Source organism: Ambystoma mexicanum, chromosome 8, assembly GCF_040938575.1.
Source record: "Ambystoma mexicanum isolate Mex_15411 chromosome 8, UKY_AmexF1_1, whole genome shotgun sequence".
NCBI classification, from domain to species: domain Eukaryota; kingdom Metazoa; phylum Chordata; class Amphibia; order Caudata; family Ambystomatidae; genus Ambystoma; species Ambystoma mexicanum.
Window position 1 is genome coordinate 122,977,668 of NC_090929.1, and position 13,807 is coordinate 122,991,474.

General features: G+C 49.0%; 1 protein-coding gene across 3 annotated transcripts in view; it reads right to left on the reverse strand.

Annotated features, from left to right (window-relative positions):
• NEK6 (NIMA related kinase 6) overlaps positions 1–13,807 on the reverse strand; it is an 884,175-nt gene that overhangs the window by 342,924 nt on the left and 527,444 nt on the right. For all 3 annotated transcript variants that reach the window (XM_069609453.1, XM_069609452.1, XM_069609454.1), the window contains exon 6: positions 13,388–13,498. In XM_069609453.1, the coding sequence (XP_069465554.1) occupies positions 13,388–13,498 (111 nt within the window). The remainder of the gene's footprint in view (positions 1–13,387; positions 13,499–13,807) is intronic.

A 13,807-nucleotide genomic window follows, 5' to 3' on the forward strand; every position in this document is an offset into this window, starting at 1 on the left:
CTAACTGGGTCTCGAACTGTGCCCCCCAGGAATACCAGCGATCTCGATGGCTGCAGAGAGGATTTTTCGAAGTTTATGGCGAATCCCAGCTGTTGTAGAAGCTGCATGGTGGCTTGTAAACTTTTGTTGGTCGACGCTGGGGAGGATCCCCTTACCAGCCAGTCGTCGAGGTATGGGTATACATGGTGGCCTTGCTTCCTTAGCCAGGCCGCTACTGGAGCCAGGCATTTCGTGAACGTTCTGGGGGAGGTCTTGAGCCCAAAAGGAAGAACCGTGAATTGGTAGTGAGTCCGCCCTATTACAAATCTTAGGAATTTCCTGTGTTTCCGACACATTGGAATATGGAAATACGCGTCCTGTAAATCCAGGGACGCTAGAAAATCCCCCTCTTGAACGGCGCGGATCACTTCCTGCAGAGTGAGCATCTTGAATTTTAGGCTCTTCAAAGATTTGTTGAGATCGCGCAAGTCTAAAATGGGACGCCATTTGCCGTTCGGCTTTTTTACGACGAAATATCTTGAGTAGACTCCTTGACCTCTGTGATGTTGGAACTAATTCTATCACGCCCTTTGCTAACATGAGTGTTACCTCTTGTTGCAGTATCTTCAGATGGGAATGAGCGGTGAACGCAGGTGGAATTTGCGGAGGGCTGTGTTTGAATTGTAGAGAGTGTCCGTTTCTTATAGTATCCAGCACCCATTTATCTGTCGTTATTCGTTCCCATTCGTCGACATATGCTGAAACTCTTCCCCCCAGAACGGTGGGATGTATGTCACTGCTGATCTTTATTTTGCTTGTCTCTCGACGACGACGGATATGATGGTCTTTTCCTGGAAGTCTGGAAGTGCCGACGACGGTTTGCCGTTTAGGAGGCACGTCTGTATCCCTGGGAGGGGTAAGCTGATCTGCCAAAGGATCTGTCTCCAGATGCAGAGAATTTTGAATTACCTGAAGCCCCTCTAAAGGGACGAAAAGACTTGTAGTTTCTGCCACTCTGGAGGGCACCCAATGAACACGCCGTGTTCGAGTCCTCTTTCATTCCCTTTAGGGCTTCGTCCACCTTCTCACCGAAAAGAAGGTCTCCCTCAAACGGCATATCTAAAACTTTGTATTGTACTTCTGGCCTGAAGTAGGTACACTTAAGCCATGACTGTCGACGTAATACGACCCCATTATTGACTTGCTTGAAGCCTGACTCAGCGAGGTCCACCGTGATGTTTATTGCGTGATTTGAGGCTTCCTCACCTTCTCGGACGAGTAACATCGCTGCCTTCCTATGCTCTTCCGGAAGATGATCAAGCAATGGAGCTAGCCTGTGCCACATCTCCCTATCGTATCTGGCAACAATTGCCAGAGAGCTTGCGGCCTTTACTGTGGTCGCTCCCACGGATAGCACTTTTTTGCCAAAGGCATCTTGGCGTCTCGCTTCGTTCTCCGGAGGAGTCGTGCACTTGTGCTGGGCCTTCGCCTTCCTCGCCGCTGCCGCCAACACCACCGAGTCTGGCATTGGTTGGGAGGATAAACACTTGGGGGTAGACTCTGGAGCCTTAAACTTTTTTTCCAGGCGTCCTTTCACTGCCGGCTCTGAAAACGGGTGACGCATTGTCTGCAACCCCTCCTTCCATACATGGTCTAGTATTGGTATCGAGAACCCCGACCTCCTTCTCTTACCCATGTGGTCGAACAAAAAACAGTCCTTTTTCTGTTCTTCCTGGGACAAACCAAATTCTTTGCATGCCTTCTCCATCATAGAATGGAATGACGCAATGTCGTCCGGAGGGGACGGGTGAGCTGGGCTTCTAGGGGTTTCCAACTCCACCTCTGACTCCCAGGTTGGATCCCTGGAGGGGGATGATGAGATATCCGACATGGCTCCCCTGTCAGACTCCGAATCTGGCAGCTCACCTTCCTCTTGTGCCAGTGCTGAGATTGGCGTGCGTAGGTGCGTCGGTTGACGGGCCCGGCTCGTCGACGGGTGACTGTGGCAGGTTTGCCTGAGGTAGTCTCTGGTCCAACGACTAACAACGATTGAAGCGTGGACAGAATTTCCAACGACAAAACCGATTGAGGATTGAGAAGAGGGGCAGATACCGGTATAACGGATCCCCTCGTCGACGACTTGTCAGCCACTCGTAGCCCTAGGTCTGCTGGGCCAGCTATTCTCTCATTCTCGTCCTCCGAGGACAGCAACACAGTCTGTTCTTGTAGTAAAGTATCCGGGGCCTCCTGTAGAACCCCCGTTGACGAGGCCATCGTCGACGGTGGGACGGTGGATGCCACCTGCATAAGTGGCAGGGTGGGGGCCGATGACTGGGCCGCCGTCGACAACGGTGACTTAGCAGGTGGTTTTGGCGGTCCCGCCTTTTCCACACTTGGCTTGCTTTTACTCGACTCTCGACTTATGGTCGATCTATGCTGATCGCCCGAGGAGGATTTCCTTTCCTTTGATGATTTCTTTGATGAGGAGTCTCTAGTTGAGTGACTTCCAGACGACTCTTTTTCCGTCGGTCGAGATTTCTTCGCCGGTGGTTCCGACGAGGTAGCGCGGCGTGATGTTTTCGCCGATTGTGTGGAGCCTACCTCCGAAGGGGGGTATGCCCCCGCTCCTTCATTCAGCCATGCCACCAGTCGTCGACTGCGGTCTGAGGGTTTTTTGAGAAAACCCTTTGCATATATCGCAGTTATCCGCCGAATGATGAGGGTGGAGGCAATATATACAATCTATATGTCCGTCCCCCTCGTAAACTTTTTTTAAGCTGCACGTCGCGCATGGGCGGAACAGCGCTTTTGCTGACACGGAGGACATTTTCTGTACTCAAATTCCAGTAACGCAACCTTGTACAAAAGAGTAAGACAACGCGAGGAGATCCCACTACTTTGGAGACGGTTGAAATCTGAAGGGGAACCGCGGGGTGGGGGCTCTTATACTGGGACGGCCTACGGAGCATGCGTAGGCGGGTCCTAAAAGGACGTAGATAGGACACAAAAGTGTCGAAAGTTTTCCTATAGGAAAAGGCTACATATGTGTACCGAGGGGTCCCAGTCTGACGACGGGGAATATTCTAAGCATGTGAATCCATGAAAGATCCAATGCTGGAGAATCTGAGTTATCCAACAACTCTAGACATTTCAGCTTTAGTTTTTCAAGGAACTTGTTTGTATTGCACTGGAGTATGCGGACAGTTCCTCATATAGGGATCCCTTTACGGGAACCAGAAGGGACCTATACAAGGAAATCCATTTCCACTCCTTCCACGATCTCAGGGAGGAAAGACCCAATTCATACCTCAAGGATACAATGAGTACACAATTCTAGTGATTCTTTTCAAAATTTCTGACTATCAAATCCCAATTGACCTCCAATGCAAGCGGATTTGTATCCATGCTAAATTGAATTATTGGGACCACCTTTCCTAAATAGAATTTTACCATAGGAAGTATAGAGAATTTACAATATTTTGTTTTTATATTTTTCATCTGGGCCCCCAACTTAATAATCATTTTTGGATGGAGAGTTTCTACTAGATGGATTTTAGTTGGGTATGATTCAGTTATGGATCCCAAGTAGGTAAGATCAGACACAATTTCTATTGTTTGGTGGTCCATTTCCCATGAATAGCTCCTCACTCTTGTTTGGATGTTTAAAAAAAGGATCCAAAATTTCTCTGGATTAATCCCGAGATCATTCTTTTGAGCATACTTTTCCAGAGCAGAGAGCAATCTCTGAAGGCCAACCTGGGAGTAATCCAGTACCACCACGTCATCAGCGTTGGCCAAACAGTTGATTTTAGTTAAGCCGAGGTGCGGTGATACTAGACCAATGTCCTTCAGATCCATGCACAGATCAGTCATAAAGAGGAAGAACAGAGGCGGCGCGATCAGGCAACCCTGACGCACCCCTCTATTTACCTGTATCGGCTCTATTAAATAGCCCGTCCTAGAGAGTCTAACTCTCATCCTGGTATTTTGATGTAGTTCAATCAGGATAGAGAGTAAGTTGGATGGGACTCCCCATGCATGCAATTTCTTCCATAAAAGACCCCTATTAACCGTATCAAAAGCTTGAGTAAGATCAATCCACGCTCCAAAAAGGGGTAGCCCATTTTTGTTTCCCAGATCTCCATTCAGGCAACTTAGAACCAGACCATTAAGGGACGCAGATAGTCACTTTCTGAAACCAGTTTGCTGTTTAGGAATTATGTTCTTTAGCACAAATTTGACTTCACTTGTTACTTGTGCCAATTTGACCCCCATTTTGACATCCAATATAGGAGGGTTTGTTCAAGCTCGGTCTGTCAACCAATCTTTCTTTGCTCTTGGCAAAGTTTCTTCCAGGTTTCCCCTCAACGGACATCTCATGTCTGGAGAATCGTACAACTATTGCCTCTGTTCTTTTTACAGTGTCTTTTGGCTTATGGCAATGCTGGTTCCAGGTTTCCCCAACAGACATCTCATGTCAGGAGAATTGTACTATGTGTCTCTACTCTTAAGTTCTATTTGGTCAGTATTTCAAAATGCCTTCCAAACATGAACGTGTTTGCATGTACCGGGCTCTCTATGCTTCTAGGCTAATTCCCTGGCTCACCATGCAGCTGCTGCAAGGAGCTTGCATGTGGGCAGCTTCCCCTTCTCGGCAGAGTCTGGTTTGGTTCTTGCATCTGAATCGAAGACCTTCACTGCCAGAACCAGTGCAGCGCTGCAGGACCACATTGATGGGCTATGCTGCACTTGGTTCACCTCAGCTGCACAAGAGATCCTCTCCAGTCCCAAATGCCACCAATCTGCCTTCTCCCTATGGCTGTTCTCCATGGGATTGGCCCTGCCACTGGTCTCGCTTCCCGCTCCACGTACTCTGCAGCCTTTCTTCTCTCTCCTTCTTTGTTGCCTTTGCTGCAGGTGATCCGTGAGTTTACATTTTCCACGCGGCCGATTAGGTTTGTGGCAACCAGACTGCACGTTGTTCTTAGCATCACATTTCCTCCACAAGGACTCCTTGCTCCTCTTCCTCATCGCAGTACCTGAGGCTTTCTGGTACTTTAAGTCCATGGAAGTTTCAATTGCTTTTAAGTCACTTTGATGAACTGTTGCATTTAAAGTACAAATCACCATAAACATCAGATGTTTCATATTTTCCAGGTTTACCACGTACACATGAAGACTGAATAGGGTTTTGTCTAATTGTAAAATTCTGAAAGCCACTTTGTTTAGATGGTTCTGAATAACGACAGCAGGCCATTACAAACTCCAGAAGTAAGGGATCTTCCTCACAAGAAAGAGAAGTATACCGCCTCTCTCCTGTTGAAGTCACTACTCTCCCTTGACACCCATCTCCTCCCATGTGATCCACCCTCAAAATACCGCCCAGAGGCTGAGATTCAGGTAGCAGCGGTCTTCTCCTGGCCACATGGGAAGAGACTTTGTGCTGGGGATCAGTGATTGCTCTGCAGGATTCATCACACTGTCCATGTACTACATTTACCATTGATCGATTTCAGAACCACCAACCAACTGAACCATCCCTGATCCATTCGCCTACCCCCAATCGATTCAGCCATCGATCCGCCAACCCCCGATCCAAGCATCCATCTGCCTAGCCCCGATCCATCCGCCCATCCCCGGTGCATGCATCCAGATGCCTATCCCTGATCTATCTCTCCGGCTAGCCCCAATCCATCCGCCCAAACCCGGTGCATGCATCCAGATGCCTATTCCTGATCTATCCATCCGACTAGCCCCGATCCAGCCGCCCATCCCCGATGCATGCATCCAGATGTCTATCCCCGATCTATCCATCTGCCTAGTCCCGATCCATCCACCCATCCCCGTTGCATGCACCCAGATGCCTATCCCTGATCCATCCATCCGCCTAGCCTCTGATACATCAGTCAATCTATCCCAGATCGATCCATCGCCGATACCTCCATCCACAATGCCTTCCATTCATTCATCTCTGATTCCATCCATCCATCCATCCATCCAGCCATCCAGTGCCCTGGTCCAGCCATCCAGTGCCCTGGTCCAGCCATCCCTACGTGTCTGTCGATGTGCCTTCGTACATGTCTGTCCATGCAGGTTTCCATCCTTCCATCTATATACTTGTCTTTGTTCATCTATGTGTCCGTCAGTGCATCGGTCCATATATCTGTGTGCTTATTAATTTGCCCACTCGTTAAGACCGGGTCTCTAATATTGGGGAGCTATCGTAGATAGGATATTTAAAGGGAAATATAACAATGTATGAGAATAGTGCTGCTGGTTGGCTAGGCAGAGAATCGTGATGGACTGGATGTCAAGTAGGACCCCAAGGCACTCCAAATGGATGTTAGAAATGGTTTTGGTGTTTGAACTTGAAACTGATGTATGCAACATTGCTAACCCCAAAACCCGGCCCAAAAACATTTCTTTTGACTGTAGGATCAACGTCGCTTCCTACAGTCAGCCGAAGAGGCGAGCAACGTCAACATACCTTTGAGGCAACATGACTTGGAATCATTTCACAAATCCCCACCAGTTCAGGACTCCTCCTCATTGAGCAGGAAATCGGGGCAGCCTTCACCAAGTCTTTTGGACTAGTGGTCTCGCTTTTGGGGAGACTCTGGAATCAGTCTGCACGATGGTCATCCTTTATTTGCTCAGACGCAAAATTCTATGCTTGCTAACTGCTGGTGTAGGTATACTTAACGTTTTGATACTCGTTGGAAAATGAGAATACAAACAAGTAATTAAAAAAAGTCCCTGTTTCTTTACACCTCTACACATCATTGTGTTGCCCACTTGCAGCCGGACCTTCCGTCCTATGCATGCATCGGTCTCACACCACACAACAGTGGTCCATCTGGCAGTCAGTCTGCCCAGGTTTCGGACTCATCACCCATCTGTTTAGCTGAGCCACGTCTGTCCATTCTTCCTTCTGACTGTGCTTTTTTTTGGCCCATCTTATTTATACCCAATCCTTCCACCGTCTGAAGATTTGTCCAAGTTTGGATGATGGAGGGAGAGTCAAGAAGGATCCAGGTAAAAGCAGGCAAATCCTTGTCATAGCCCCAAAATATCATGGCATGTTTCCAACATCCAAGTCATCAGTTCAAAACAAACACCCTTGATTAATGTTTGCCGCATATTAAAACATATATTTTTTTTCATTTAGATAGTACTAAACAATGCAAAGTCGTCGATCTTTCCATTTAGCTCCTCTTTAAATATACCTCTGGTTTCAAATTCAGCAACGCAGTCCAAGCCGCAGTGTCTCGGCAGGATAGCTCAGTGGCAACATGCTTGCCTTGGAAGCAAGACAACACGGAGCAACACATGTTCGATCCCCTGGTCCGAGTTTAGAAACCTCTGGGTATTCAGTGCATTATAAATAATCCATCATATCACGCCAATTCCTTAAACCCCAGTCTGCCTGACAGTGACTGAACACATTGAAAGCTATGTACAATGTTCAGAGAAAAAAGTACTTTATCTTAAATAGGCGATAAAACATTCCTAGGTGAGACGTCTCAGCATGTTAAGGCCAACCCTACCGCCCATGCTGTGGCATGGTCGTCGCCCTGACCCTGTCAAGGGAGGCATGGGGGACACTTCTCAATCTGGGGCAGGCGGCCTACCAGGGTGTTTGCCAGACTCAGTCGTGCTCTACAGGCCGGGTGAGTATGTTGGTAAGGCACCAGTCTCCATGTACCTGGTTACAGGTTTGATTGCCCCATACCAGCTGTACGAAATGCAGTGTTTGACCTCCTTTTCCAGGACATCGGAGCACAGAAGTCCTTGCGCTAGAAGATGACCAAGGCTGAAGCAGTGACGAGCAAAGGCAGTCGAGTAGTAGGAGCTGCAGACCGCCCAATTAAAGACTTTTAAATTGACTAATTTGGTTGTGGGATGCCACCCTAGGCCTGCTTTTGATATGGTTGTTGGGGTTAAGAGGCACATTAAAGATGCGCACCAATATGATAGGATATTTTATTGACAGCGCGCCTATACATAAATGTTTCAAGGTGCAACGAGGCAAGGGAGGGGAACGAGGTAGGACAAGGCCACAATCTTACTAGGCCAAGTGACATTGAAATTGCGCAAGTACGCGTGAGAGGTAAGGTGGAAAAGTTCCAGGAGAGGAGTAGAAGTGCGAGACATAGGATCAAGGCATAGAAAAAGAAAAGGAAAAAAAGTGGGGCCAACAGGTGGAATTGCAGGGGCTAAATGCAGACAAGTGTTAGATAAGTGCAAGTAGGGTGACTGTAGGGTTGCAGATACAGCCCCAAGTGCAGGGTTGCCAGGAGGCAGTGCAAGTGTGTAACTGGGAGGGCAGGGACCTGGGTCCGTGGTTCAGAGGCTAGTCAGGTACCCAGTGCGGTAACAGACAGGGGACCAGCAGGGAAGTGGAAGATAGAAGGCAGAAGCAAAGAGGAAAGTCTTGTGCTGCTTCCGGAACCAGAGATGATTCTACTCAAGTTTCAGAGAAGGAGAGTGTGGAGTCGAAGATAACCCAGAGGTGCTTAGCCTCAGAGATGTGAGCAGGAAGAGGGTCAAGGGAGGCCAGCCAGTGAGTTGCGGGAAAGGGAGGTGCAGGTGTGCTGATGAGGAGGATCTCGGGCTTACTGGCATTCAAGCAGAGATCATTGGTGATGCACCACTCATGGAGAACAGACAGACTGTTAGGGATGAGAGAAGGAGAGGCGGCGGCAGAGGGGAGCCTGAAGGCAAGCTGGGTGTCATTTGCATAGCACTGGAAGTTGGAGCAGAGTGGAGCAATGCACAGGGCGAGAGGTGCCAGGTATTGGTTGAACAACTAAGGAGAAAGGTTAGACCCCTGGGGAACACCACAGGTGGAGAGAGAGAGAGAGAGGTAGAGGAGAGGAAGGACCCACATTGGACCTGGGAGGGTCGGTTAGAGAGGACAGGGGTCAGCCAGGCCAGACCCTGATCAGTGATACCCAGATTATCATGCAGCCGGTTGAGCAGGATGGCATGGTTGACCATGTCAAAGGCAGAAGGGAGATCCAGTAAAATGAGGACAGAGGGGAGATTAGAATCAAGGTTGGAGAGCAGGTCTTCACAGATGTTCAGGAAAGCAGTTTCCATGCTTCTAGCTGCTCTGAGCGAGAATGATGGTCATGGAGAGAACCAACAGATTCAGTGTGAAGATTAAGCTGGGAGATGGCCAGCTTTTCCAAGAGTTTGTCCAGAAAAGGAGTGATGAGATCGGGCAATAATTAGCTGGTAGGGAGGGGTTGGCCGAGGGTTTTTTTGAGGAGAGGGTGCACAAGAGCGTGCTTAAGGGGGAGGGGAAGGTTTCAGAGGCAAATGAGTGGTTGCAGAAGTCAGTCAAGGCTGGAGCAAGGGTGTCAACGTGGTCCTTTATGGTTTTGGAAGAACAGGGAAGAACCTGCTTAGATGAGGTTTTCATAGATCAGACTTGTCTAGAAACCTCATCAAGGAGACGAGAGGAAAGGCAGAGAAGGGAGAGGGGGTGGCCGCAATGGGGCCAGAGGAGGAGGAGAGAGTGGAGGGAGAAGCAGAGGGTGGGCAGGATGTCCTGCTTGTTAGAGATGAAGTGAGAAGCCAGGGTCTGGGAAGGGACATGGGAGGTAGAGACTGCGGAAGGATTGGCCAGTCCCTTGCAGATTTTAAAGAGTTTAGCTGAGTTGTTAGATGCCGCCGAAACTCTGGCTTGGATGGGAGCTCTCTTCTTGGTAAGGATAGAGCGTCTGTATTGCCTTTGGAGCAGGCCAGTTTGTCAGAGGATGTACAAGATGCCAACCATTTCCTCTCAGCCACCCAACACTTGGTTTAAGGGTGACAAGGTCAGATTCATACCAGGAGTTGCACTTGATTTAAGGCTTAATGCGGATCCTCATGACATGGGCCAACCACTAGGGGAGAGCAAGACAGATTGATCTGGGGACCCAGGTGGGCTCCAGAACCAATGGGAGGAGGGGAGAGAAGTAAAGAAGGGAAGCACAGAGCCGAGGAGTGTGGATTGTTCGAGTTAAGTCAAGGGAGGAAAAGGCAGACAGATCAGGCAGAGGAGGGATGCACAGTGGATCATGGAGGAGAATTACAGAGGGCATGTGCAAGGTGAGGTATTGGTGAGAGAAAGTGCATGTATGTTGAGTAGGTGAGTGAGACTAAGTGAGAGAGTAAGTTGGAGTGAATAAGGTGAATGGGAGAGTGAAAGGAGGGTGACTAAGAAGAATGGGTGGAGTGCAGAGTAGAATGGTTAGAGAGAGCAGCAGGGGCGAGGGCGGGAGCCGAGAGCAGCAGTGGCGAGGGGGAGGAGCCGAGAGCAGCAGGGGCGAGGCGGAGGAGCCAAGAGCAGCAGGGGCAAGGGGGAGAGCCGAGAGCAGCAGGGGCGAGGGCGAGGAGCCGAGAGAAGTAGGGGTGAGGGGGAGGAGCCAAGAGCAGCAGGGGCGAGGGGGAGGAGCCAAGAGCAGCAGGGGCGAGGGGGAGGAGCCGAGAGCAGCAGGGGCGAGGGGGAGGAGCCGAGAGCAGCAGGGGTGAGGGGGAGGAGCAGAGAGCAGCAGGGACGAGGGAGAGGAGCCGAGAGCAGCAGGGGCGAGGGGGAGGAGCCGAGAGCAGCAGGGGCGAGGGGGAGGAGCCGAGAGCAGCAAGAGCAAGGGGGAGGAGCCGAGAGCAGCAGGGGCAAGGGGGAGGAGCCGAAGAGCAGCAGGGTTAAGGGGGAGGAGCCGAAGAGCAGCAGGGGCGAGGGGGAGGAGCCGAAGAGCAGCAGGGGCGAGGGGGAGGAGTCGAAGAGCAGCAGGGGCGAGGGGGAGGAGTCGAAGAGCAGCAGGGGCGAGGGGGAGAGCATTAGGGGCAAGGAGGAGAGCTGAGAGCAGTAGGGGCGACGGGGCGACCCGGAGAGCAGTAGGGGGGAGGGGGTGAGCCGAGAGCAGTAAGGGCGAGAGCCGAGCGCCAGCAGAGAGGGGAGCCGAGCGCCAGCAGAGAGGGGAGCCGAGCGCCAGCAGAGAGGGGAGCAGAGAGCAGCAGAGAGGGGAGCAGAAGAGAACAGTAGAGAGGGGAGCAGAAGAGAACAGTAGAGAGGGGAGCAGTAGAGAACAGTAGAGAGGGGAGCAGTAGAGAGCAGAGAATAGCATTAAACGGTAATATCAAAGGGACAGAGAAAATGAGGGCGGGAGATGACGAGGAGAGTGGGAGGAAGAGAAGGGAAAATTGTAAAAGGAAAGAAAAACCATCAGGGCAAGGAACAAGAGAACACGAGTGATAAAAGACTGAGTGAGTCCTGGGAGATTGGATGGCACTACTCTTAAGAACCTTCTTGAGGGACCCAAAGGTTAGGATCCAACTAGAAATGTCCAGGCGAAGACCTAAGGTGGTTGCCCTCGCCACTAGCCAGCCAGAGTATAGATTGAAATCGGAAACCCCTATTGTGACCACATTTGGATTTAGTGACACCTGGTTCAGGGAGGGAATTGCACAAAGGATACGAGAGAAGGAATATAGAGACCCTAAAATGTTTTTTTTTAAATAAACATTTATAAAAACCGTGGAACCATCTGTGAGAGTTGGTGAATTCTTCACTGTGACCATGCACAGTAAGGACCATACACTAGGGCTATGCCACGCTGTTGCTGGCTGGGATGGCCCAATTGTGTATTTCATCACCACTCGCCCATGTTTTGATGTTGGTAACCAGTTTCATGCTGGAAACCTGAACCAATTCATCAAAAAAATGTTTTTTAAAAAAAGATACTCCCCATTAGAGGACACAACCCTTTTACCAATGTGTGCGTTGAGAAACACAGCCATGACGGCATGGACGCGGTCCTCAATTTATTGAAATCAAAATGGTGCCGCCGGAGAAGCAGTGGGGTGAAAGAGCGGATGCCAGGCAACTGGGAATGTCTACTTGTACCAGTGAATAAACCTTGCCTTGTAAGCTCAGGCGGCGGGGCACCCCCCCCCCCAAAGAGTGGTGCCAATGCAACCTTCATGGCATTACCTTCAAATGCCAACCACGTGTGCCTCTCCTGGGACTATTCAGTGCTCCACTGAGTGACTGCATCAGACATCTCCAGCTCCCACATTTTCTTTCACCAAGGATTTCTCTGCATACAGTCCCCTCCGCCGAGTCCCTCTCCCAGAGCCCGCCTTCACAAGACAAATGACCTTCTCAAAGGGGTGAGTCTAATTTCATCCATCGGCCCAAAGTGCAGCTAGCTCATCCCCTTAAACAATCATTTTAAAGCTTACATTTCTTCAACACTTGCCCCTTTTAGGTCTGGCTAGAAAGCTTTAGCTCTCTATCAGAGTTCTTAAAGATACAGGTGAGAGGCCCTGGTGCCAGTCAGCTGCTCCATGACCCTGCATCCTGGTGAAAGTTCTGTTATAGCACAGCCATTTTGTAGGAGCGACTGGAAATTGCCATATGTTCCTCTCTAGCTGCCAGAGTGCACAGCCATCGACAACCATGTACAATATTGCAATAGGATGTGGGTCAGTTTATGTAAATTGCATAAATATCCTAGTAAAGGATGCAACTGTGGGGCTAGCAATTTCGATTTGAATGTCCAAATACAAAATGTCCCTAATGCCACAGGTGTGCACACAATTAAACACCTACAACTAGCAAGCCCGTTATGATCAGCATTTTCCCGAGACTAAACATGCTTACTAAAAAATAAATAAAAAAATGAAATAAATGAGCATTAGATTTATGGTAACGGTTTATAAGAGAAAGTAACTGGGGGTTCCCAGCCTGGAGACAGGGAATATTCACAGCATGTAAATCCATGAAAGATCCAATGCCGGAGAAAGCAGACCACATCTATGCCGTTTGTCCTAAAATGGCACAGAAATGGATTCAATTGTTGAGCCACCCAATACTTTTAAAGAAAAGCTTACATCAACCAAGTACCTTGACATATATATTTACATGTAGCATCCATTATAAAAAAAATGAAAGAAAACAACATCTTTAGCATGTTAGAATGAAAGATGGAAACCACGCCCCATTCGTGACAAATGTATATTTATTTACATAATCCCGTTTCCATACTTTAGTTCCAAATGTGGGATGTTCCAAGTTGAAAACAAATGTTCAAAGTGAAAGAAACCACAGCAGATGTTTAGAATTGAGATGAATGTAAAGTTGGGTGTACCTTCCATCCTCCACCAGATGAGAGCTTAGACAAGCGCGTGCATTGTCTCCTTGCAGATTACTCTCCATTGTGTCCAACTCTGAGAACCTCTTGTGCACGCATGCAAAATTATATGCTGCGCGCGACATCCCATAAGCATTGTTGACTGTAATGCATGCCTACCCAACTCTTTGTGCAGGGTGCACTTCAGGTTCTCTTTCGCCCCCCTGCTCCACCCTCTATGTAATCTAATCGGTTTCTTGCCTGGAGTAGGGGGGGGTTACTCTTACCTTAATCATCTGCGAGAGGTCGCCCGCGTCCGCCAGCTCCAGAACAATGTTCAACTCATTGTTCTCGATGAAGGAGTCCAAATACTTGATGATGTTGGGGTGGTTCAATTGCTGCGGAGAAAGGAGCAGATGGTTGAGGATAGTGGAAAGGAGTCGCTGCATTAGGTCATTGCAGGAGTAATCTGATAGTCTTACTTTTTAACATAGCAAAAATGCACCCAGATTGGCAAAAATACATGTATCGGTGCTCCTTAAACATGTCTGAGAAACTTCAAATCCCTGTAAAATGGGTTGATCTTAAATGAATCTAGATTTGGAACTCCTAGGCACAGAGTAAACTTTTGATCCAAAATCGTTTTACTAGCTTAAAGAAATACATTTGTATGTGATAAAACAAGCTATTCTCCGCATCCCAAAACG